This window comes from Poecilia formosa, unplaced genomic scaffold (assembly GCF_000485575.1).
Source record: "Poecilia formosa unplaced genomic scaffold, Poecilia_formosa-5.1.2 Scaffold56, whole genome shotgun sequence".
Taxonomy (NCBI): domain Eukaryota; kingdom Metazoa; phylum Chordata; class Actinopteri; order Cyprinodontiformes; family Poeciliidae; genus Poecilia; species Poecilia formosa.
The window spans coordinates 1,274,564-1,296,589 of record NW_006799995.1 but is presented as its reverse complement, the minus strand read 5'-3'; the positions used below and the strand labels follow the sequence as shown (position 1 = coordinate 1,296,589).

Genomic DNA, 22,026 nt, shown 5'->3' with positions numbered 1-22,026 from the left:
CTATTTTTTTTTTTTGCATAGCCAGCGGAGAGATAAGACGGTGATATTGGCGCTTACTTGGTTTGCATACATATGCATGTTTTTCAGGGAGGAGATGACCTCTGAGCGCCAGAAGACGGCCGAGCTGCAGGCGGAGCTGAGCGGCGCGGTTCACCTGAAGCTCGAGGCCGAAGGGAAAAGAGAGAGAGTGGAGCTGGAGGTCCAGCGGCTCCATAAGCAGCTGCAGTGGCATCAAGAGCAGCTGACCTCTGCGAAGGAGGCGCTTCGTCGCAGCCAGAAGGCTGAAATGGACACAGCTAACGCAGGGTCTGGGCCCGAGTCCGTAGAGAAAGTAAAGGTTGGGGGTTTGGATCAGGTAATTCAGTTGGCAGCTGTAAATCATCTCACATCGTCCAAACGTGGAGAAGATCGGCTTCACTGCTCAGTGAATCGAGTCGAGAAGAAAGCGCGTTTCCTCTTCATGTTTTTCGTTGAAATCAAATATTTGCATACGCCCTTTACTCCTGAAAACAACTGAGAAAAGCCCAGATAATGAATCGACTTCCTACTATTAGGATTATGTTAGTTAATTTTCAACCTTTGAGTTAAATTGTGCACCTATTCATGTAGGCCAGTCTCGGATACAAATGGGGTTTTTCAAATTTGTTACTAAAAGGTCAACAAACCTGACTCGGTTACACCGGCTCTGTCAGGAGGAATGGGCCAATATTCCAGCAAGCTACAGTGAGAAGCTTGTAGAGGGGAAACCTCAAATGTCTTGACTCAAATCAAACAGTTCTACCAAATCCTTAGGATATGTTTGCAGACTTCGTATTTTAAAGAATGTAAATAAAAAAAAAAGGAAAAAAAAAGTCATTATTCTTTCATTTAGAAAATATTAATACTTTTGGTGATCTCCGCTGGCCTTAAACCTTAAAGGACATGTTTAGTCTGATTTATCGTGAGGAAGTATTTTTGTTTTGTCTTTTTTATGAAGGCTGTATAAATATCTTGTTTCAGCTGCTTTCATGTCTCTCCGTTTTATGTTGATAGCTTTCATCTTTGAAGAAGGAAATGAGCGTCCTGGAAGATAAGCTGGAGGAGGAGCGGCAGCTGGCCTCTCAGCACCAAATGGCTCTTCAGGCTCAGATTAGTGAAGCCCAGGCACATATCAAGGTACACGTGCTCACAACATGTGTACCTCCACATTATGTCCTAGCAACCGCTTTGTGTTTGTGTAGTTGGAGCTTGACAAAATGAATAAATAAATAAATGTTTGGTAAAGATTGGCACAAAGCAGCTGACACACTTTTTTTTTTTTTTCGAGGCGTTTACTGACCTAATGAGATCAGCACTCAAACGTCTTACATGGATGAAAAGTGGCTCAGAGAAAACCAGTAGCACCTAACAAAAAGTACCTCGGCACTGATCAATTTAAAAAATGTTAATGATTCAAAAAAAAAAAAAAAAAATTAAAAAGACAACTAATTTTTGGTGTAACCCTGATTCTAAAAATTGCTTATAATTTATTTCCCACTGCATAAATCTCATCAAATGCCTTTAGAGTGCATTTGTGTTTCTAGATTAAAAGATAAATGAATGTTCAGACTTTTTTTTTTACACATCTTTACATCTCTTTTTAAGTTCATATTTTTATGCATTTTCATGTAATTTTCACCTTTGAGGTTGCAGGAGCTGCACACGTTTTTTGCTCTTTAAGCACTTGACAACCACATGAATGTTTTTATTTGGATAACAAATTAACACTGAAAAGTAGATTTTTTTTTCAATGATTAGATCCCTTGTTAAAATTACTCTTATGGTCCAGCTGCAAAGCGCGTGACCCATATACGTGGCCGTCACAGGTTCGAGTTCATGCCCTCCGCCGCATCTCTCCCACCTCTCTTAGCCCACTTTTCTGTCAGATACAGGCCACGATAACCGACAAAACCCTTTAAAAAAAAACATTAACTGGTTCAATGATTCCTCAGTTTATTTTAGTTTATGGCCTTTGCATCTCTTTAACTTTTTGGATCTTTCAAACTCAAAATGTTGTTTGTTTTTTTTCCCCCATCTTAAGTTGCAAGACTCGCTGCTGAGCCAGAAGGCGGAGGAGGCGAAACAGATGAAGCAAGACGTGCAGAGGGCCCAGAGCCTGTTCACCTCGGCCGAGAAGGAGCTGCGCTACGAGAAGGAAAAGAGCCTGGATCTGAAGAGACACAACACTCTGCTGGAGCAGGAGAATCTCAAGGTTGGCGTTCAGTTTCTTCACATTTGGAATTTGCTAACCGGCAAATTGTCGTCTCAGTCACTCTTGCTGGCTGTGAATGCTAATCACAGTAAAGGAGCAAAACTGAAAGTAATTTTTTGACTACCGTAATTTGATTTTGTTGGATATTAACTTCTTGTTTTCACTCATTCTTGTCCAGTCCAACTGAACCAACTCTGGAGAAGGAGAGCTCTTGCTCTCCTCTGAAGGCTCTGTTCTCTTGTGTGTCTCTTCAGCTTGGCGCTGAACTCAAGCAGGCCCAGTCTAAGCTGGCACAGGTGGAGCAGAAACTCCAAACTCGAGACGCCGAGTGCGAACGCCTGCAGCAAAAAGTCCGAGAGTTGGAGCTGCAGCTGATACGCAGCGGCACCAACGGCAGCGCCGCCGCCAGTCTGCAGGAGGAGTTGCAGGCCGAGAGGGCGCGGCTCGTCGCCGCCGATAAGAAGGTCGGTGCTGCTGGTTCATGGACCTGTGGGATGACGGTTCCTTCTTTAGACCGGCTCTGCTCCGTCTGATGGATCTGAGTTTTCCAACATTTTGTTTGTGTGTTTTAGCGAATTCAACCTTCGATTGCAAACACCCCAGAATGCATTTTTGAAATGGGTCAGAAGTTTGGGAAGTCGTTTTTCTTTTTTTTTTTTTCCCCCCCCGCAGGTGTTGGAGCTCCAGCAGCAGCTAAAGAATGCCCAGCACCAGCTACGTGTGGAGGAAGCTCGAGCCGGCGAGAGCAGCCGCCTGGAGAGGGAGAGCAGGGATCTGTTTGACTCTTTGTCGGCCCTCAGGGCCCAGCTGCAGGAGGGCCACATCGCCAGGTGACACAGAGTGGACCACGGCGTTATTTCCCCACCCCCCTCCCCCGACTCGTCGTTTCAAGCCACTCTAGCTTTTTCTTTTGATCATTTTCAGGAAGCTTTTAGAGCAGCGGGAGGAGGAGCTGCAGCAGCAGGTACGCTCGCTTAGGCTGAAGGAAGCTTCCCTCAACAGGACAAACACGGAGCTCAGCCACCGCGTCCAGCAGCTGGACACTCAGCTGTCCATCCTGGACGCTGAGCTCAAGAAGACAAGAGCGGAGGTGAAAAATGCTTCAACGTTACTTTGATTCATTAAGCATTAAACCTTTTATTTCAGTGTATTTATATTATTCTTATTTTTATTTATTTATTTATTTATTTATTTTGCTGCTCTTCAGGTAAAAACAAGCCAGAAGTCAAACCACAAACTGCAGGAAGAGCTGATTACCAGTCAGCAGGAGTGTGAGAGGCTACAGGAGGAGCTGCAGCGGGTCCTCCTCCAGCTAGATGCACACATCAGGTCATTATCAATATTAGCATGTTGACGAGGATTATGAAATTAAAGGCCTGGATATGCTGAGCTTTACTTGAGGCGGCAAGAATAAAGTTTGTTGTCCAGGACATTTTGTTCATTCATGAGAAACTGAAGCGCGTAACTCCTGGGAAGTCCCAGGAGAGGGAACACATTTCAGATTTGTGCGCCGTGTTTGATTCTCCCGTGTTTCTTCTCCACTGCCACAACGACCAGGAAGTACAACGAAAAGCAAAGCCAACACAAGACCAAACTGTGTCAGGCCAAGCAGATTTTCCTGAAGGCAACGGCACAGAGAGACTCTACCATCCAGAAACTGGAGAACGATCTGGCGCTGGCCTCCAGTCTCTCCTACAAGGTTTTCATTCCTGCTCAGTGTTTGCTTCTAAAAAGGTTTGATATTTTCCAACATGTCTTTGTCATGATACGCTTGTTTTTCCCCCCCTGTTTTCTTCCCTCTGCCACGCACTGCTTCTAGGAGAAGGAGCGGATCAACGTAGTGATGCTAGAAAACGAGAAGCTGCTGGAGGAGAAGCGGGAGCTGCTGCGGAGGATAAGTGAAGCAGAGGACATGGGCAGCAAAGGCATGAGGACGGCTTCCACTGTCCAGCACAGGTGGCTCAATCAGTTACTACTCCTGAACAGCAGGGGTCACCACAGCGCGACTAACTTCTCTCCACGAAGGCTATTTTTGTTTCAGTTGTTGTCATAAATCTCATCAAAGTTACTTTTGAAAACATTCGCAAAAGGAGTTTGCAGAAGCAGGTTTTTTTTTTTAAGTTGAATGTAAGACTCAGAACTGACCAGTAGGTGTCACTTTTGTGCATTTGTGAAAGCTTTAAATGACATTTATTGAAAGTGTCATGAAGCGGTGATTGTGAGGTGGTGAGGATTAAAACGGAGACCCAGGTGGTGATGAAGATGATGATGGATTTAATGAAGGAAGCTCAACAACGGTCCAGAAACAGGCGGCACGGCAGAGAGTTAGCACACAGCTAATTACTGGTAGCAACTGAAAAACTGAGGCCTGAATAAGAGAGCTTAACCAACACAGGACTTTACAGTACGACTGTGATGGCAGGCAGACAAATGACGTTCAACAAGGATCCGACAAGAGACAAAGACAACAGGTGGGACTAAATACACAGGGAGGGTAATCTAGGAATGAGACACACCTGGGAACCAAACAACAGAGACTCAGGACAGAAACTGAACACAGAAAAACCTTAAAATAAATTCACAGAAACACGGATCATGACAGAAAGTCTTATTTGTCCAGTGGGTTTTGCAAAAGTTTGGGGTCACAAGGTCACAGGATTTAAACTTTCATCAGGTGTTCTTGGACAGAGATGTTTTTTTTTTTTTTTTTTTTTTTTTAGCATTTCTTTTATCTCCAAGTTTGTTTTATTTATCCCATTTGTGTTGATTTTTTTTTATCCTTTTTTTCCTACAAGAAAAAAAAATACTTTTACATACTTTGATGAAATAATGTATCCACATGTATGGTTGTCATCTATTAATCAGAAATCTGTCCTTGTTATTCAACATCTCAGCGTGTCGGATGTCAGCTGTTAATTAATAATCAAATAATATCCCTCTTAGACGTACCAGGAACAAAGAATAGTTTTTAATCAGTGCCATTGTCTTGTTATTTCATAACTTGTTTTTGAGTGTGGGGATTTTATCTGTTAAAGGGCTAATGTCTTAGAAGTGGAAAACAAACAGCTGCAGGACAGAACCATGAAGCTCTCCAATCAAGTCAGGTCCCTGGAGCGTGCCCTGAGGAACGTTGAGTCGTTCTACAGTATGGAGGTACAAACATGGACAATTTCTTTTTATTATCATTTTGAGCGGACCCTGTTCTGAAATTGTAGAGAATTTCAAACACCATTTACCGTCGGGTTCACACTGTCATTAACTGTGAAACAGTTATAAAGAAAATGTGTTTTATTTTTTTTTTTTTTGTTTTTGTTGAAAAAGTTGAAATATGTGTTTTGTTTAACAGACGCTTTCACATATCTAACTTGCAAACTGGTCAATATTTTTTTTACAGAATGCCAAGAGAGCGCTCTCCTCTGATGATTTCACAGAAGGCGTCCTGCATTCATCAGCTCTGAGGTAAACCTGAGAAAAATGTGAATCGCATATCAGTACAAAGATGGAAAAAATATGTCATGTTATGACAATGTAAAACAGGCTGCTCTCTGTTTTGAAAGTGTTCATTTTATAAGTTCCCAGTCAGAAATACAACAAAACGTCATTTGGAAATTCACGGCGTCAGTTTGCGGACTCCACATATTACAGACAAAATGATGGGACATGAAATTACAACGTCCTATGTATGTAAATTTTCTCTCGTTAACACATCTTCTAACCAAAACTCTTCATGTTGCACAGCCAAGCATGAAGTAGTTCTGTAAAACATCTCTCTAGTGAACGGAAGCAGCTGAAAAACCCTCTCCTCTTCTTATTTAGTTTCAAAAAAGTTGAGTGTGTGTGATTCTTAGTTTCAGCTCCAACACACTTTTTTTTTTTTTCTAGGATGAATAATTTGTAAAGTTTCTGATTAAAAACTTGACGTATCGTGTCAGAAGTGGAATGACGCAGATCAAACCAGCGCTTTGCAGTCAGGAGAAGCTTCAGCTTCAGCTGCAGCTCAGACTGTTGAGAGCAGCTTTCGTCCCGACGACAGGCCGACCACACTCACTTGCTAATAACAGAAAGTTTGTTATCGATGTCAGTCTGACCTCAGGTCCCTGTGATCATGTGGACATCGTGGACGCGATCCGCCGCGCGACGGTGAGCAAGCACGCGGTGCTGGACGGCACGAGGACTTCCGTCTCTACGCAGCAGCCGTCTGAGCAGGGATACCTGAACCTCACCTCCCCAATGGTCACTCCAGCTTCCACTAAAGGCAGAGAAGAGACCTCGGATGACAAAGACCAGGGGTGAGAGGCGACGGGAGTTTAGTGATGTCACTGCCATACAACGTGATCTGCTTACATAGGGGTCGTATTTGAAAAGCAGATTCTTGTTTGCCTCATACGTACTGTATTTGACCCAGCAGCTTACTGAAAGTGATTTTTTTTTTTTACAAAGCCTTTATTAATCAAGTATTTTTCAACATACTCTGTTTTTAAAGACAACAGTGTCCATTGGGATTCTATATTAGAAGCCAGCCTGTTTATTTGGAATGCAAACACGTGCAAATGGTTTTCTAAAAGTTTATTATGTTACTTTGGTTTGTTTGCCTTTGCACACCAAAGCTTATGAGCATCACTTAAAGTTTGAAAGACTGATACTGTTTGTAATATAGCATTATGACAAGCACTTCACACCAGTGCTTTTAATGGGAAATACATTTTTATGACAGTTATTTTAATGATTCTAGTTGAATTGAAGCACTTTAACATGTTTTTTTTTATAAAGATGTTTACATTCAAGATGTTTTAGCGATGCTGTGCAAATTTTGGGATACTAATAACTTTTCCTGGTTCGATTTTGCAGTGTTTTGATGCCTTACGATGCCTAAAGTGTTGGTTACTTTTGTACTTAAAAGGAAAAAAAATATATATAAATTGAGTGAATTTTTTTGCCAGTTTGCAAGTTCTGAATGTTTTACCCATCTTCTAACAGGGGATTATCTGGTACTTTAAACAAAACCAATTCTGTCCTTTTTTTTTCTTCTTCTTGGCCTAATTCAAGTTTTCTCTGGTTGTTTTTTTTTCTCTTTCATTGTTGTCCACATTCAAAAAAAAAAAAAGTTTCCTCCTGCGGTTTTCAAGCAGCACAGCGTGGCCACATCTGCGCGATAGTCTTACATGCTTGGCAGTCTGTTTGAAACACTGAACTCCATCAAAACAAGATCCAGTTTGACTCATAGCAAGAGCCAAATCTTTTTTGTCACGACCAGATATAATTACAAAATTCATATTTGTGGATGTTTCCTTCATTGTTTTTTTTTTTAATAATTCAGCGGTCAAGTTGTCTGCATGTAACAGAATAGAAGGTGTGATAGCATGATTTCACGCACGGCTTCCTGTCACACAAAGTCATTGATGTTTAGTCGTGATGTGACAGAACCGGTGTCATACATTCTGAACTAAACAGAGACGCACTGTGTATTTATATGTACTCAAATTCTGCGAAGGAAACTGCCCTGCCTGTCACAGGATGAACAGAACCGGACGCATTTATTAACACAACTGTTAAGATGTAAAAAAAAAAAAAAAAAATACTTAAAAATTACTCATAAGCAGCATAATCAGAATAGGAATTTTAAAAAAAAATCCAACTTGCAATGAAGGAAGTCAACAGTGAAACAATAGTTGATTGTACTCCTAAAGTTCCTTTTTGTCAATGGGATGGATCTTCTTTTATGGCGTTGTTCCAGGTTGGAGTGCACAGAGAGAGAGCTGCGTCGGGTTTGATGCCCTTTTCTGTTTACCCAATAGGATTTAAGTATCTAAAGTTGATGGGAAAATTTAGATTTATGTTTAACTATCTCTGTGATGTTGCTAGGATACTCAAAGATGACTCATTTTCGCTTTTCTGGACGAAAACATTTCATTTCCTGTTATTCCAAAGCAGTTCATGATGCTGTTAATCCTACAAAGGCTCCCAGAGCTTCTGGAGGAGAAACGGGCCCACAGCATAACAGATCCTCTACCAAACCCAATAGGTAGCATCTGGAGCTTTTCCATGCATTCCTCCATGTTAGCATGAAAACAGCATCTTTAAAACAAGTCTATTTATTTTGGTTGCTATGGATATTCTAAGATGCCACTCTTTGCTTGAGTGATCTTTGGAGTTTTTTTTGTATCTTGTATTTTTGTATGTCATTGTAAATCTCGGTCTTTGTGAATCCCAGTGGCTAATAGAAATGGGATTCGGTGGTATGCTATGTTAGCGCACAGTTTGTTTGGTTTTTTTCTTTATGATGAAATGTATATTTTTCTACATTTCTTGGAGATTATGCTACTGCAGTAACGGCTTTATTTTAGTTTTATTTCTCACATCTCCCAGAGTTACCAGTAAATGTGGCTGACACAAACAAATGCCTTCAAATACTAGCTACTACAGGTTTTAATAATCATGAGTGCATCACATTTGTATATATTTTCTAAATGTAAGCCACTATTTTTGTATTAGCTACATTTTTACACAAAAGAATCTGTTATTATTTCCAATGTGCCTGAAACTTTGGGTGTTTCGAATGTGGGATTTTTTTTTTTCTTTTTGAAAGAATTGTGGAAATTGTTTCAACTTTACTTTTCATCGCATTTGTATCAGAATGTTTTTTTTTTTTTTCAAATTTGAAATTATTTTTCTAAAATAAAGATTTAATGAACAAAAAATCTCCGCGTTGTCCCTTTTCAACGTTCAACTTAAGAAACGGACTAATTTATAACAGTCTGTTTATTAAACAAGGTAAAGATACAAAGCTTTTTTTTTTTTTTTTTTCCCTTTTTTTTTAAACATTGATAACCTTAGTTAAACTCCTCAGTCTTGGCTGTGCATATTTAGTCGTCTAGAAACCGTATATGAAACCACAATGCAAGACAGGAAAAAAAGTGTAATAAATCTACTGAATATCTTTTTTTCATAGAGAACATGGGTTAAACAGTTATACAGATTACAGCTCAAGAACTCCATGCGGAAAAAAACAAAAAGAACAAAACGAGAATAAAATGCTTACACGACTGAATACTGTCGAACACAATACAGAGTAATGGATCTGGGATGATAAACAGTTAAGGCTTACATGTATAGAACTGATATAAAAGATGAATATTAATAACGTACAGGTAGACTAAAATAATTACAGTAAATTCATACGTGAACTTTTACAAATTCCAAACAGAACATATCGATGGAAACCAAAAAAGTAGGTACTATATGAGTAACATGTTGAATCAACAGTACGGCAACATGTAAATTTGTCCATTATCTCAAGAAAAAAAAAAAAAAATACAAAATTGAGAGAGTTAGAGAGAGTACGTTGAAGAGGCAGGGTCTGTTGTTGGCGTAAATGTCCGTTTTTCAGGCCAGTGGCTTGAGTAATAGGTTCTTATTCTTTTTGAAAACATACTATATACTGTATATGTATTTTACATTATTCTCAGTTCCTTCTCCGATCTAACGACGAGCCGCAGCACTGTTGTTTTCTGAAGCGCCCTGAAGAATACAGGGAACCCTACGAGTACCGTTCGGAGGTTACAGTAAAAATACAACAAACAATACTGTGTACAGTAAAAATAATACTAAAGAGAGAGAGAGGAGGAAAAAGCTGAGGATTTACCTCGGCACACACTCGTAATCCTACCGAGTAGGACGTATACTGCAGTTTCTTCAAGATGAGTAAAGCTTATTTTAAAGAGAACTAAAAAAAAATAAAAAATAAAAAAGGGGTCGGGGGTCGACTAGGTGAGAGTAGCTGTACATTAACTTCACATTTTGGTCCAGTGGTTGGATTTAAAATTACCCACTTCTAAAATAAAATAATAATAATAATAAAAAAAAAACTATTTCAGCTGGAATTTGAGCTGATTTCAAAAAAATATTTACTTTAATTCTGACAAATGTGTCAAAACCTTATAAAAAAGGAATCGTCAAAGCCTTCATTAGCTGTGTAAGATTGGCTTCTTCTTCAGTTCTCAAAGGTCAAGTATGGCACTGATCACTTGCACGAGCATAAAAATAGAGTGCGTCAGTGAGTGTGTGCGCGTGTGTGTGTGAAAAAGGGGTGCTGGAAATGGGTTCACAAATGCGATATTTCCAAAAGGTGCCTTTAAATTGAAAAAAACATAAAACAAAATTGAATACGGTTGTCACAGAATTTGAGAGAGCTAAAACAAGAAAAATATATTCCATTTAATGTTTCTCCATTTCTGCCAATAACTCCACGTCCTAATACAATCATCTGAATTGTCATCGATCGATTGCCTGTCATCAGGTTTGGATGGCCGTGTACTTGTGCAGAAAAAAAAAATAAAAAATGAAGAGAGCAGCACAGAGCACCGTCATTTGTTTGCACTCCTAGCTGCCAGAAGTAATGCCCCCCGCTGTTTTTTTTTTTTTGGCATTTTCCTTCCAACTTGATTAAAACAGTTTGTGCCAAAAAGTGCTTTAAGATCATCTTTGGATGTTTTCCAAATACACCCAGCAAATTTCTTTTTTCACCCCTCCACATACATCCTCTCTCAATACTTTAAAAAGGCCAAGTTTTGAAAACCCATTTTATGGAAAAGGGTATGGGGGTGGGGGACAAAATAATCTAAACTGAAGGGGGTTAAAAAAAAAAAAAAAGTATCTAAAATATATTTAACAGGCCGATGCATCCAACGGTTTACATGATGCTTACCAAAGTGCTTACTGAATCTGACGCAAGACATTCTTTGCCGCTCGGACCGCCGGATCAACGTCAAGCTGTACTGTTACATTCACGAAACAACGCTGTGCTCTTATTTGATTTGATTTGTTTATATATATATATAATTTTGTTTGTTTTTTGTTGTTGTTTTTTTTACTGCCAGACAGCCCAGGTGGAGACGGATGGAGGCAGTCCGTTTACTGAATCTTAACGCCGAATGCTTGTGTCAGCTGTCACAACGCTAATGTAAGCCTTATGTAGGTGAACGTGGGGTGCAGGGCCTCCGGACGTCCGGCCCGACCCAGACCGAGAAATCCTGCTGCTGGACGCCCGCCGAGCTCAGATGAGGGAGATCCGGATGGGGATGCTCGGGGACTCGGTCCTCTGCGGCGATTGGTGGCTCACTAGGTGCTCCACGACCGTGTGTTTGGACATGTGCTTCATAAGGTAGGTCTCCTGGAAAAGGTTGGAAAACACACACACACACACACACACACACACACACACACGCGCTTATTATTTTGGAGTTGGATTCGAATCATTCCTCGCCACCTGCGGGCGAGCAACACAAAGCAAACCCAAAAGATGCAACGTTTCTGTTAGACGTGATCATAGACTTTCATCTGCTGACTCCAGCTGTGCAGGGACATTTTCAACATGTTGTTCAAATTCAATCAGATTTGATATTCAAATTCAGCCCCAAACAGTCAAAACTGCGACAGTACTTATTTACAGATTTACTCTTATGTTGTTCTGTGAATATAAATGCAACATCTTACCAGACTGAGTAATCGTGGTAATGACCACGCATCTCCAATATTTATTTCCGCTTATCAAGCCTCTAAAAATTAATTAATGGATACGGACATTTTATAAATAGTTTTTTTTTTTATTTCTCCTGATATTATCCCATAACAAAGGCATAATGTTACAAATAACACTGAAGGTGAGGTTCATAAGTACTTTTTGGATGTGTTGGAAGTCAGCAGTTTTAAAACTAAAATACAGGTCAATTATTAATTTCTATTTATAGTAACCTGTTGCCACTCTCCAATAAACACCAGGTCTGTAGAGAGTTTTTCCATCCGTCTGCTGCGACATTTGGTCGCCCAGTGTATGTTTACAAAGATTTCTTTGCAAGCTTATCATGTTTATCCTTTATCAGAGCCACTGCTCCATATCTGTTTTAGTGTGAAACAGTAATTTAGCCTTCAGTGATATCATAAAGTGTAAAACTGCTATTTGAATCCAAAACTCTGAACAGAATCTACACCAAAGCAGATTATCTGCTGCCTGTGTGTGTGTGTGTTTTTTTTTTAAACACACTCACACTGACCAACAACCCAACCACTTTAACTGACATTTAAATCTTTGGACCTGCCATTGTAGCAAAGTCCTTGTTCCTGTTCTCATTCTAAGGGAAAAGGATTACTTGGAAGATCCCTGAGCTCCAAAATGCCACTTCCTCTCTCCCCGCCCGTTCGTCTGAGTAAACGTTAGTGCACGCCGAATTGTTAACGATCACAAACAGGAAACGTGACTTCTTTTTGTCAGAGGAAGGCAGAACATCATCAAATGTCACAATCTTATCAGCACTGAGCTATAAACAGTCTTTGTAAACACGCATTCTGGGGAAAGAAAGGACTTGTGGCTCTCTCTCTGTTTTTTTTTTTCCTCTCTTCTCTTTTTCTACTCACTGAGGTGTATGCCCGGCCACACATGCTGCAGCAGTAGGCCTTAGCGTTTTTGATGGCGTGCGCCGACAAGTGGATCTGCAACGATGCGGAGTCCGAGTAGGCACGGTAGCAGTTGGGACATTTGTACGGCTTGTCTTTGTTGTGCTGCCTCTGGTGAGACTGTAGGGTGGAGGAGAGACAAGGAGAAAGGTTGCTAAGCAGTCCACTTCAAAGGGAACAAGCGTGCAGAGGGAATGAACGCGTTACAATTTGTCGGCCAGCTGTCGCAACCGCGGAGAGAGAGAGCCCCGGGGGAAAACCACACCAGCCATAAAAAAAGTCCAAACGTTATTTTTTATTTTATCTATTTTTTTTTTCTTTTTGACTGAATGCTTTTTAGGAACTCTAGATTGCACACCAGTTCTTCATTTAGAAATGTTTCACATGTGAATGCCAGTAGAGCTGACGGAGCAGTCAGCGACTGGTCAGGTTCCAAAATGATCAATGAGTTGGACCAAAACTCTAAAACTGGGCAAACAAATCATTTTCCTGACATTATAATTTATATTTATCTCTCCAAATGAGTTAAGAAGTAAGAAACTTTTTAAACTTTTTCTTTTTTTTTTTTAACACTGTTTAATCTTTTCCTCATCATCCAGAGATGGACCATGTTCAGGTCAAATTAAACACTTTTAGCGACTCCTGCTTTTAGCACAATTAGCTTCTTCAGAATAACAACACCTCTAACATGTGATACTACGGTGACCTGGCGCTCTGCGCTCTGTTCAAGGTGTGAACCTGTTAGGATAATTAAAGACTCACCTGAAGGTTAGACAGCTGAGTAAAAGCTTTTTCACATCCAGGATGAGCACATTTGTAAGGCCGGTCGCCAGTATGGATTCTGGAACAAGTTGAACACAAAACATTGTAAAGATGAAAACAACAGCAGCTAAACCATCAGAGTGATTCCTAAACCTAAAGCCATGCGGGCCTGTTTTAGTGGCTTCCCTGCTTCCATATTTCAAATATCAGTCACTGCAAAAGTGGTATGTTGATAAACGACCCCTAAACAGAAAATTAAAATGTGTCTAAACAGGTCAAAGTCAATTTGCACCAGATTTTCCTCTCTAGAACCCCACATGTCTCATTTTGTGGAAGAGTTACAAACATAAATGTGATTAAAAAAACAAAAACAAAAAAAAAAACAGACTGAGCCGCAGTAAAATCAAAATCCACCCGCTGGTATTCCTGAGGTTATTACTCGGAACGTTCTGGGTTCTCCTTTCTAAACGTGGTGTGCGCAAAAAGAAGAACCTGAAACTGGCCTGTGTCACTTTAAATGCAAAAGATTGTGATCCACGAAAACAAAATGGACGGGAGAATGCGCGGCCCCACCTCACGCAAACTCTGACCCACACGCACCCTGGTTTTGGAAGTACTTCAGGAAGTAACGCGTTTCCAGGGATCTCGGCGATTTACTGGCCCATGACGATGGCCGATGTGACGATTTAGACTCCCTAGAGGATTGGTCCTGGTTCTAAGTGCTGAACTGGGTCCAGTATCTAGAGTAACATGTAAGCCTACACGGTAATAAGTTCAAGTTGTATTTTTAATTCATGCAGGTCTTACGTTTAAATCAGAAAGGTATTAAACATGAAGGTATTGAATTTAACAGAAACTTACAGAAACCCTGCAAAAGCTACAAGAACATGTTCCTAAAACTTCGATCTATTCCGAGGTCCGTCTCGCGCGCAAAGTCGAGACTTGATGCGACTGATTTTCCTGCGTTAAACTTATCAGCTTCACAGGAGCTGTGGTGACGTAGGGGTAAAGCACAACCTCCTCGACCCGGACGCCACAGGTTCGATTCCCGGCCTTTTCCGCATGTCTTCCCCCCCCTTCTCCTACTTTCCTGTGTAGCTACTCTCAAATAAGACATTTCTACACATGAGGCCTGCTGGATCCGTCCAGCCCATCGCCATCCGATGCTTGTGTAAACGGTGGTCTGAACCTGGTGTGCTGCTGCAGGTGCGACAGCTGGCGGAACGAGTTCTCGCAGTAGGAGCAGTGGTAGGGTTTGATCCCCAGGTGGATGCGCAGGTGCTGGGAAAGGTAGGAGGCGTTGGCGAATGTCTTGGAGCAGTGGGGACACTTGTGTGGCTTGGCCTCTGTGTGGGACTTGGAATGAATCTGCATCTCTGACTTGGTTAAGAAGGTGAGCGGGCAGACTTTGCATCTTGACGACAGAAAGAAAAAAAAACGGTAAACCACCAAAAGAATGCTTAGAAGCCCGTAAATAAGAGGTGCGTAGTTACTCTAGATGTCTAACCTGTAGGTTTTGCCCTCTTTAGGTGCCACAGTGACGCAGCCCTGGTCCGCCAGGATGGGGTAGGGCACCACCAGAAGAGGCCCGGTTGTGTTTTCCGCTTTTATCTTCTTCCTCCCCCGAGGTGCCTTGGGCGGGGGGCCCAGGAGTCCGGCCAGTCCGCCCTTCATGTGGTCCATGCCGGGACCGCTCGCCAGTCCGGAGATGATGTTCACAGAAGGAGCCCCGCCCATTCGGTTCTGGCTGCTCGAGGTCGGAGTGGTGGGGGTCAGGGCCTCCGAGGTGCTGTGGTTGTCGGGTCGAGATGAGGGAGCCAGGCCTGGGGGAGGGCGAGAACCGGAGCTGAAATCAGGCCGCTTCACAACCCGTCTGGGCCGCGTTGTCGTCGGGACGGGGCGTACCTGAACGATGGTTGACCCGGCCCGATTGCTCGGTGAGCTGTCTCATGTGCCAGTCCTCCCACAATCCTTTGGCCTTTACCGATGACTTGTCATCCAGATTTCCATCTTAAAGTTGAGAGATAGCGCAACAGCGTTAGACGGCCAGTTTTTACTCTCAATCTGCAAAACTGCTAGTTTTGTTCTATAATAAAAAAGAACCAGAGCTAGAAAATTGGATCCCTTGAAAAGTGCTACTACTAACGCAGCGACCGTGCAGCGCCTCAAGAAAGTATTCCCACCCCAGTACTTATACATAATATATTTAATGGACAACAAATGCAAACCACACTTAAAGGTTTTTTTTTTCTTTTTCTGAAGTGTTTTTAGAACTATATGTCTCAAGAAATGACCAGTATGTTTGCTAGGCACCAGAATATATATATGAATTATTATTTTTTTATTATTATTTACACTTCAGACAAGCAGAACAACAAAAGTGAAAACTACCTGGCCCAGAGCCGGAGGCGGGACGAGCGTGCAGAGCGATGTCTGACTGCCCGGAGCCCTGCGGCTGCGAGTGGTGGGCCGGCACCTGCTGCGACTGAGGCTTTGGGACCGGCATGCCGTGCGGAGCGCCGCCGTCCGGCGACGAGGTGGGCACCAGCAGCGGCTGCTGGGATGCGTTGGAGGTAGGCGGCAGGTGCAGCGGTCTAATCTTCTCCGCCATCAGCTGCTCCTTGATCTTGTTAATGAGGACCAGGTTATCCAGCTGAAAGGGTTAACGGGTCATGCTCAACAGAAAACGGCCACCGTGTGTGAATGCCGTTCGTGGGCCCCCCCGCAGAAAAAAAAATAAATAAATACAAGCGTGAACTAAAGAGCTTCATTTCGACTACAGATACTTCAGTGACCTGTGAGAGTTTCACAACCCGGGGATCAGTTATTCGGTGAAGGCTGGAAATGACATTCACACACGGACACAAATACGGCAATCAGGCTGGGAAAGCTGCCGTTGTGGCGTGTCGTGGATGGACTTACCTGGCCTGGCATGGAGGGAGGCGGTGGCCAAAAATAGGGGTTGTTAAATCGAGGCTCTGCCATCCTGAAACAAGTGACACACAGCCATGGTCAGAAGTGGTACTCGGCGAGCTGCTGAATCACCAGGATGATCACAAAAGCACAACATGCGGGCAGAGGGGTCTGAAGCTGAACTCCAAACACGCAAAAACTACCTCACCAGCCAAAAGCATGCATGTCTATGCTGAACGACATCACTTGCTTGTAATGTACTGAAGAAAAATGCAATTATTACAAGATAATGTAATGGGAATCACAGCCCTACATTTACCCCCTTACCCATTCCATCCGTTTTGATAAACCACTACTTTTTAAAAAGCTTAGTAAAATGCCACATGCTGCTACACCCAGATGTGATTACTGGCACATCTGTACTACCAACAAATCACTTTTAAATAGAACCCATTGTGATGGCTGCACCACACAAAGCCAGAGTCCTTAGGTCACTCTGGCTGCATGCTCAGGGTTATTGTCCATCTGGAAGACCAATCTGCACCACAAGCTTTAACTTCCTGGCTCTTGTCTGTAGATGTTGCTTCATTATTTCTACATAATGTTTTTTTTTTTTTTTTGGTCATGACCTATTTAATTAAATATATCAGTTTCTAAAACAACAAAACATCGCCACATCATGATTCTGCCACCCACATACAGTAAGGATGTTACAGACATCCCCGTTCTTCCTCCAAATGTAACGATGGTGATTACAGCCAAACAGTTTCACTTAAGTTCCATCGGCCCACGAGACATGTGGCCTGATGAAACTAAATGATCTTTTGTGCATTTGTAAATTGTAATCTGGCTTTCCGTGTTACTTTTGAAGTAAAGGCTCCTTCTACGTCGGTACAAGACATGTTTCACTGTGGATTGTCCCACCAGCTGCGCATTTTGGACCAAAAAGTATATTAAGTTTTGGGACATGGACATTGTCTCTTACGATGGTTGGGCATAATCCATAATTCTCTTCCTGATATCTTGGCTGATTTTTTTTCTTACTTTCCCATCCTATCAAACAAAGAAGGCATCCACAGGTATGTCTCATAAACCTATCAGAATCTTTGAAAGAGTATTCAATTCAAATTCAAATTCAATTCAAAGAAACTTTATTGATCCAAAAGGGAAATGAAGTCATTTGGGCATTCCTTCATTATTTCACGAGACGGTTATGATTTTGCAGGTAAACATCTGATTTTGTAATCTCTGACATATTCTCTCATTATTGCGGCATTGAGAAAATATAAATAAGTCTGGTGATTGTAACTGACCTAAAGCAGGAGAAGTTGGTCTGATTTAACTTCAGTTATAAAAAATAAAAAAGGTTTATGTGTATTTTAAGTCGGACACCTTTGACATTTAATCATACTTTTGCAGCAAAGTTTGCAGTCCATGTTGCAGATCATGCATGGTGCATGCGTAGCAGCAGAGCTGAGTCAAGGAACGTCTCCAAAGATTCAGTCGTTTGATTGCGAAATATGTCACAGGAGAGATCATTGTCACCCCACATATTTCCCCTTTTGATAAACACTAATATCTTCAGAAGGTATACAGAAGTTTTAAGTCGCCTTCATTACGCTCACTTCTTTATACTTTGTATTTTTGTTGCACTTCTTAATGTCTTTCTTTTCTCTCCCTTTCAGTCCAGTGCTTGCAAAGGGCCACGGCAGCACATAGAGCCGTGTGCTTGAAAAGGAGGACATGGGGAACAAATTATGTCTTTATAAAGGAGAAAATCCAGCAAAATGCAGAAGTCACAGAACCTGAGAATTGATAATTAATCATGCAAACAGGCGGCTCTTTGGAAATCACCTAGTTGTTGCTAAAAAAATCTATTTTATGAGTCAAACTGTTATCGCTGGTGTTTTTCATAGCATGAACTAAACCCAGAAAAGTGGTTCTCTAGCTCTTTACAAGGAAAACTATCTCACAGCAGCTGGACTTTTTGTATTTGCTATGTATTGTCATATTATTTAAACAGATATCAATTTAAATAACGTTTCCCACTGCATGTTTAAAGTAAAAATGTTCAGGCTCCATGAGGTAAAAGATAAAGGGGAAGTTTCCTTCCTTTCCAAACATGGCCCAAAAATCCAACATGGCTGTCATGTTGCCAGCATGGAGATCGGTGCTGAAATAAATTGTTTATTTGCAATTCCGGCAGTTTTTGTGCATTTAAATCTATCACATTCTTAAATAAATGTGCAACCTTAGTGAGCGTGCTCCTTTAGTGTCTGACTAGACTTTTAGCTTGCACTTGCTAAAAGTAATTAGTCTGGTCACTGACTTCAATAACTAGTAAAACCCCTTTGGTTTCTGAACCGGCAACTATTACGTGGTTTAGCTTAATATTCCCAGAACTAAGTTCTGACTTCAGATATAAATAGAGTCTAGAAACTACACTTTTGATTCACTAAAAGTATTGCAAAATTGGACGTAGTTAGCAAATTACGAACAGCATGCTGACTGCAGGCTAGCCGACAGTCCAACTATTTAGCCGACTTAAATCAGCCCGTCAGATTCTCGGTGTATCCCAACAAAACACAGATTGCCAAAAAACCATCTGCACAGTCGAAACCTTTACTTGAAAATGACAATTACATTTAGAGTATTTTATTCCTCGATTTTAGCTTTAGTTTCTACATCAAAATAACAATAAAAGTTAGAAGCAGCAGGGATAATACTTGCTTTCTGTTCCAAATAAAAGAAATTCCATTATGCGGTTCATTTCGGTGCTAGGTTTGATGTGCATGCTGTTGCGATTTTTATTTAATATACATTGAGTTGCAGGCTGCAAAAAAAAAAAAAAAAAAAAAAAAACAGTTTGAAAGATTACACTCGAAACAGGTTCACATTTAAGTTTCCTGTTTAGAGTCAATGCTGGTTCACAGGAGCCCCTTCATGCCCTGGATGACTCATTAGTCATCCAGGGCAACAGAAAACATTCTTCTGAAAAGGGTCAAGTAGAGCTTCAGAAAGCCTGATGAAAAAGATCCATTTTAAAAATCACAGAGAAGTCTTGTTCATTTAACGGAACGGAAAAGAAAAGGCATGACTCAAATCTCTTGCACATTATTATTTGTGAAGAGAATACAGTGCCATGTAATACACAACTTGAAGCTTTTCACACTTTGTCACATTACAACCGCATACATACATCGACATATTTAACTGAGATTTCATAAGACAGACTGACACAATACATAATCGTTAAGAAGAAGGAAGATGACGGTGTTCATAATTGTTCAGCAAAATCAAATCTGAAAATTTAAGAGTGCATATCAATTCGGCCCCTGTTACTTTTATGCCCCAGATTAAAATCTAACGGCAGCTGTTGCTTTAATTTAATTCATGAGAAAAAGTTTAGCTAAGATTAATTTAATCACAGTATAAGTGCAGCGCTACCATGGAGATTCTGTTAGATAAAGTAAGTAAACAAACAGTATCATGAGGCCATTTAGACATTTTAGTTTCCATGCAAAATACAATGCATGTTAGAAAAATAACACAGTACATCACTTTAGCCAAGAAGCTAGAAGCTAGTTCCTCCTGAGGAGCTAATTCGGCTTTATTGACGAGGGGAAACATCTAAAACATACGGGACACCAGCCACTGAGGACTGTAGTGGGACATCCATAGTTTAAACAAAATGCATCCATGTGTTGAACTGGCCTAGTCAAAGTCCCTAACTCAGTTCCACTGAGGCAAGAGTTTAAGCCCAATGTTCAGGTGCTGTCCATGTGATTTTCCGTTTCACTTTCCCACTCTGTGTTGTTCTATCACACAGAATATCACACAGAATATACATTTACACTTAGTTATGACGAAACGTGAAAATATTCAAGGTGTGTGAATATATATATATGTGTTTGTGTGTGTGTGTGTATTTATTTATTTATTTTGCAAAGTGGTGTAAATAGATTAAGCGATTAATTAGCAACATCTCACATCTTCATCACAGGTCATGTCAGTAACATCCCCATGAGGTCATATGGCCGGGAGGAAAAAGCAGATGATGGGTATGAAAACAATGCAAGTTACTTGTTTTTTTTTTTAATAAGTAGTACGATTTAAGCACCAACATTCTGGGCACAAAATAAAGTCATATTTAAGCACCATCAGCAATCCAGCAATAAAGCGGTACAACTGTGTAGCAAACACAGGCACGTCTGAGTGTGAGTTTGGGCCTGCAGACAAAACTGCCTTTTTAAAACCACGCCGACACATTTATATTTGCCCAGCTCCAGCGTCTAAATGTCAGCTGAGAATGTGTGGACACTTATAAAAAGACACGGAGAGCCGTAGCCGTGTAGCTTGCAGCTGTCCTCGGCTCCTTTTGTCTGAATTTGTGGGAACTACGCGTCCGTCGCTTTAAAAGCTCGGCCGAACCAAACTAAACTTTGCCTTCTTGGACTTTTCGGACATGTCGTCCTGCCCGCCCGGGGAGCAGCTCCGGACTCGGGCCGACGGAGGAGGACTGTTCACCCCCGGAACCCTCCCGCTCCTGCCCAGACATTCTCAGACAGTTTTCTTAAAACATTTCCAGACAAAAGAGAAACAAAAATGGCAGCCTTATTTTTATAAGGCGGGACGCCATATTCTGCAGACCCCAATTTTTTTTTTTTTTTAGGAGCGTGTACCATAATAAGGTGCTGCGGATTTTTTTTTTCCCTTCAAAAATAGGAGCAACACACAAAGGTGTGTTTATCACGTCAACGGCGTGAATGATTGTTTACGGCGAATTGCAGGTTTGAATAGCCCGGCCTCCTCACCTCTTAAAAAAACTGACACTTCCTACAACAACCATGCCCTGCGAAGAAGAAAAAAAAAAAAAAAAAAAAAAAACAGCACGGAAACGGACAAGCTGGACTCATCACGCCGATTCAAAGAGCACATTGATGCCGCTAAGGTGCGAATACTAAAAGCAAACAAGCCCTTTCACATCCCGAGAAAACGCTTAGCCGTGTTAAGAAAATTTCACTTTTCTTTCCCCCCCACATTCTGTAACTTTTGGGCGAATCAAAAGAGGGAAATCACATTTTGTGCACAATTGTAACGCGTCCGGGACGCGATCCTCCAACAGAGCAAACGCTTTAGCAGGGCAAAACACGCACACACACCGAAATAAGACATGCACAAATTACCTTGTGTCCTGGCTGCAGATATTGTCTTGCGAGAACAGCTATAATATAAAAGGTTGATGTTCTGTCTGCCTCCAGTCGGACCACCGCTTCCGGGTCGCTTTGTTCACTTCTGGGTGCTTCTGCAAGGCTCACATACAGCGGCTACAGAAAGGAAATCTGCTAATGTTGCTTTGGATGTTTTTTTTGTTTGGTTTTTTTGTTGTTTTTTTTTTTAACCTCACAGCTCACCTTGTTCATGTTTGCTGTGCAGTGCTTGCCAGGTGAAAAGCGTAGCGATATTTTAAGGCGTATTTATCCACCACATACGCACCGCAACAATATCCCCGGACGCTACAACATGGAGCACTCCATTACAACAAAATGTATGGCGTGCTAAATTATGCTGCAATAAAATACGGGTTTCACATTATTAGCAAGTGAATTTGCACAATGCCTTGTGAATAGAGGACAGGACAGGCTAGCAGAGAGTGGTGGAACTGAATGGAA

The 22,026-nt window shown here is 41.4% G+C and overlaps 2 protein-coding genes across 4 annotated transcripts in view; one reads left to right on the top strand and one right to left on the bottom strand.

Moving 5' to 3' along the window:
• The window catches only part of ccdc30 (coiled-coil domain containing 30), a 27,236-nt gene extending 17,161 nt beyond the window's left edge, over positions 1–10,075 (top strand). The window contains exons 32-44 of the mRNA XM_016672087.1: positions 88–306; positions 919–928; positions 1,033–1,155; positions 2,060–2,230; positions 2,485–2,694; positions 2,903–3,060; positions 3,155–3,320; positions 3,438–3,559; positions 3,788–3,929; positions 4,050–4,186; positions 5,266–5,383; positions 5,625–5,689; positions 6,313–10,075. Coding sequence (XP_016527573.1) covers positions 88–306; positions 919–928; positions 1,033–1,155; positions 2,060–2,230; positions 2,485–2,694; positions 2,903–3,060; positions 3,155–3,320; positions 3,438–3,559; positions 3,788–3,929; positions 4,050–4,186; positions 5,266–5,383; positions 5,625–5,689; positions 6,313–6,523 — 1,852 coding nt within the window. The 3' untranslated portion in view covers positions 6,524–10,075. The remainder of the gene's footprint in view (positions 1–87; positions 307–918; positions 929–1,032; positions 1,156–2,059; positions 2,231–2,484; positions 2,695–2,902; positions 3,061–3,154; positions 3,321–3,437; positions 3,560–3,787; positions 3,930–4,049; positions 4,187–5,265; positions 5,384–5,624; positions 5,690–6,312) is intronic.
• Positions 9,490–22,026, bottom strand: znf362b (zinc finger protein 362b). 3 transcript variants are annotated; one of them, XM_016672107.1, is made up of 10 exons: positions 21,769–22,026; positions 21,541–21,681; positions 16,364–16,427; positions 15,833–16,094; positions 15,347–15,451; positions 14,949–15,264; positions 14,631–14,855; positions 13,442–13,520; positions 12,641–12,799; positions 9,490–11,399 (listed from the first exon to the last, which is right to left on the bottom strand). In XM_016672107.1, exons 3-10 carry the CDS (start codon positions 16,424–16,426, stop codon positions 11,283–11,285), a joined length of 1,326 nt encoding a protein of 441 aa, XP_016527593.1. In that variant the 5' UTR covers position 16,427; positions 21,541–21,681; positions 21,769–22,026; the 3' UTR covers positions 9,490–11,282. The 3 variants fall into 3 exon arrangements, with proteins under 3 accessions (XP_016527593.1, XP_007553421.1, XP_007553422.1); XM_007553359.2 differs by lacking the exon at positions 21,769–22,026 and having other exon boundaries at positions 21,541–21,758; XM_007553360.2 differs by lacking the exon at positions 21,769–22,026 and having other exon boundaries at positions 15,833–16,067; positions 21,541–21,758.

Coding starts and splice junctions, on each gene's coding strand:
- znf362b (XM_016672107.1), bottom strand. CDS start 16,426: ATGGCAGAGCCTCGATTTAACAACCCCTATTTTTGGCCACCGCCTCCC. Junction 16,095..16,363: donor CTCCCTCCATGCCAGGCCAG/GTAAGTCCATCC, acceptor TAACCCTTTCAG/CTGGATAACCTGGTCCTCAT. Junction 15,452..15,832: donor CGCCTCCGGCTCTGGGCCAG/GTAGTTTTCACT, acceptor CTCAACTTTAAG/ATGGAAATCTGGATGACAAG.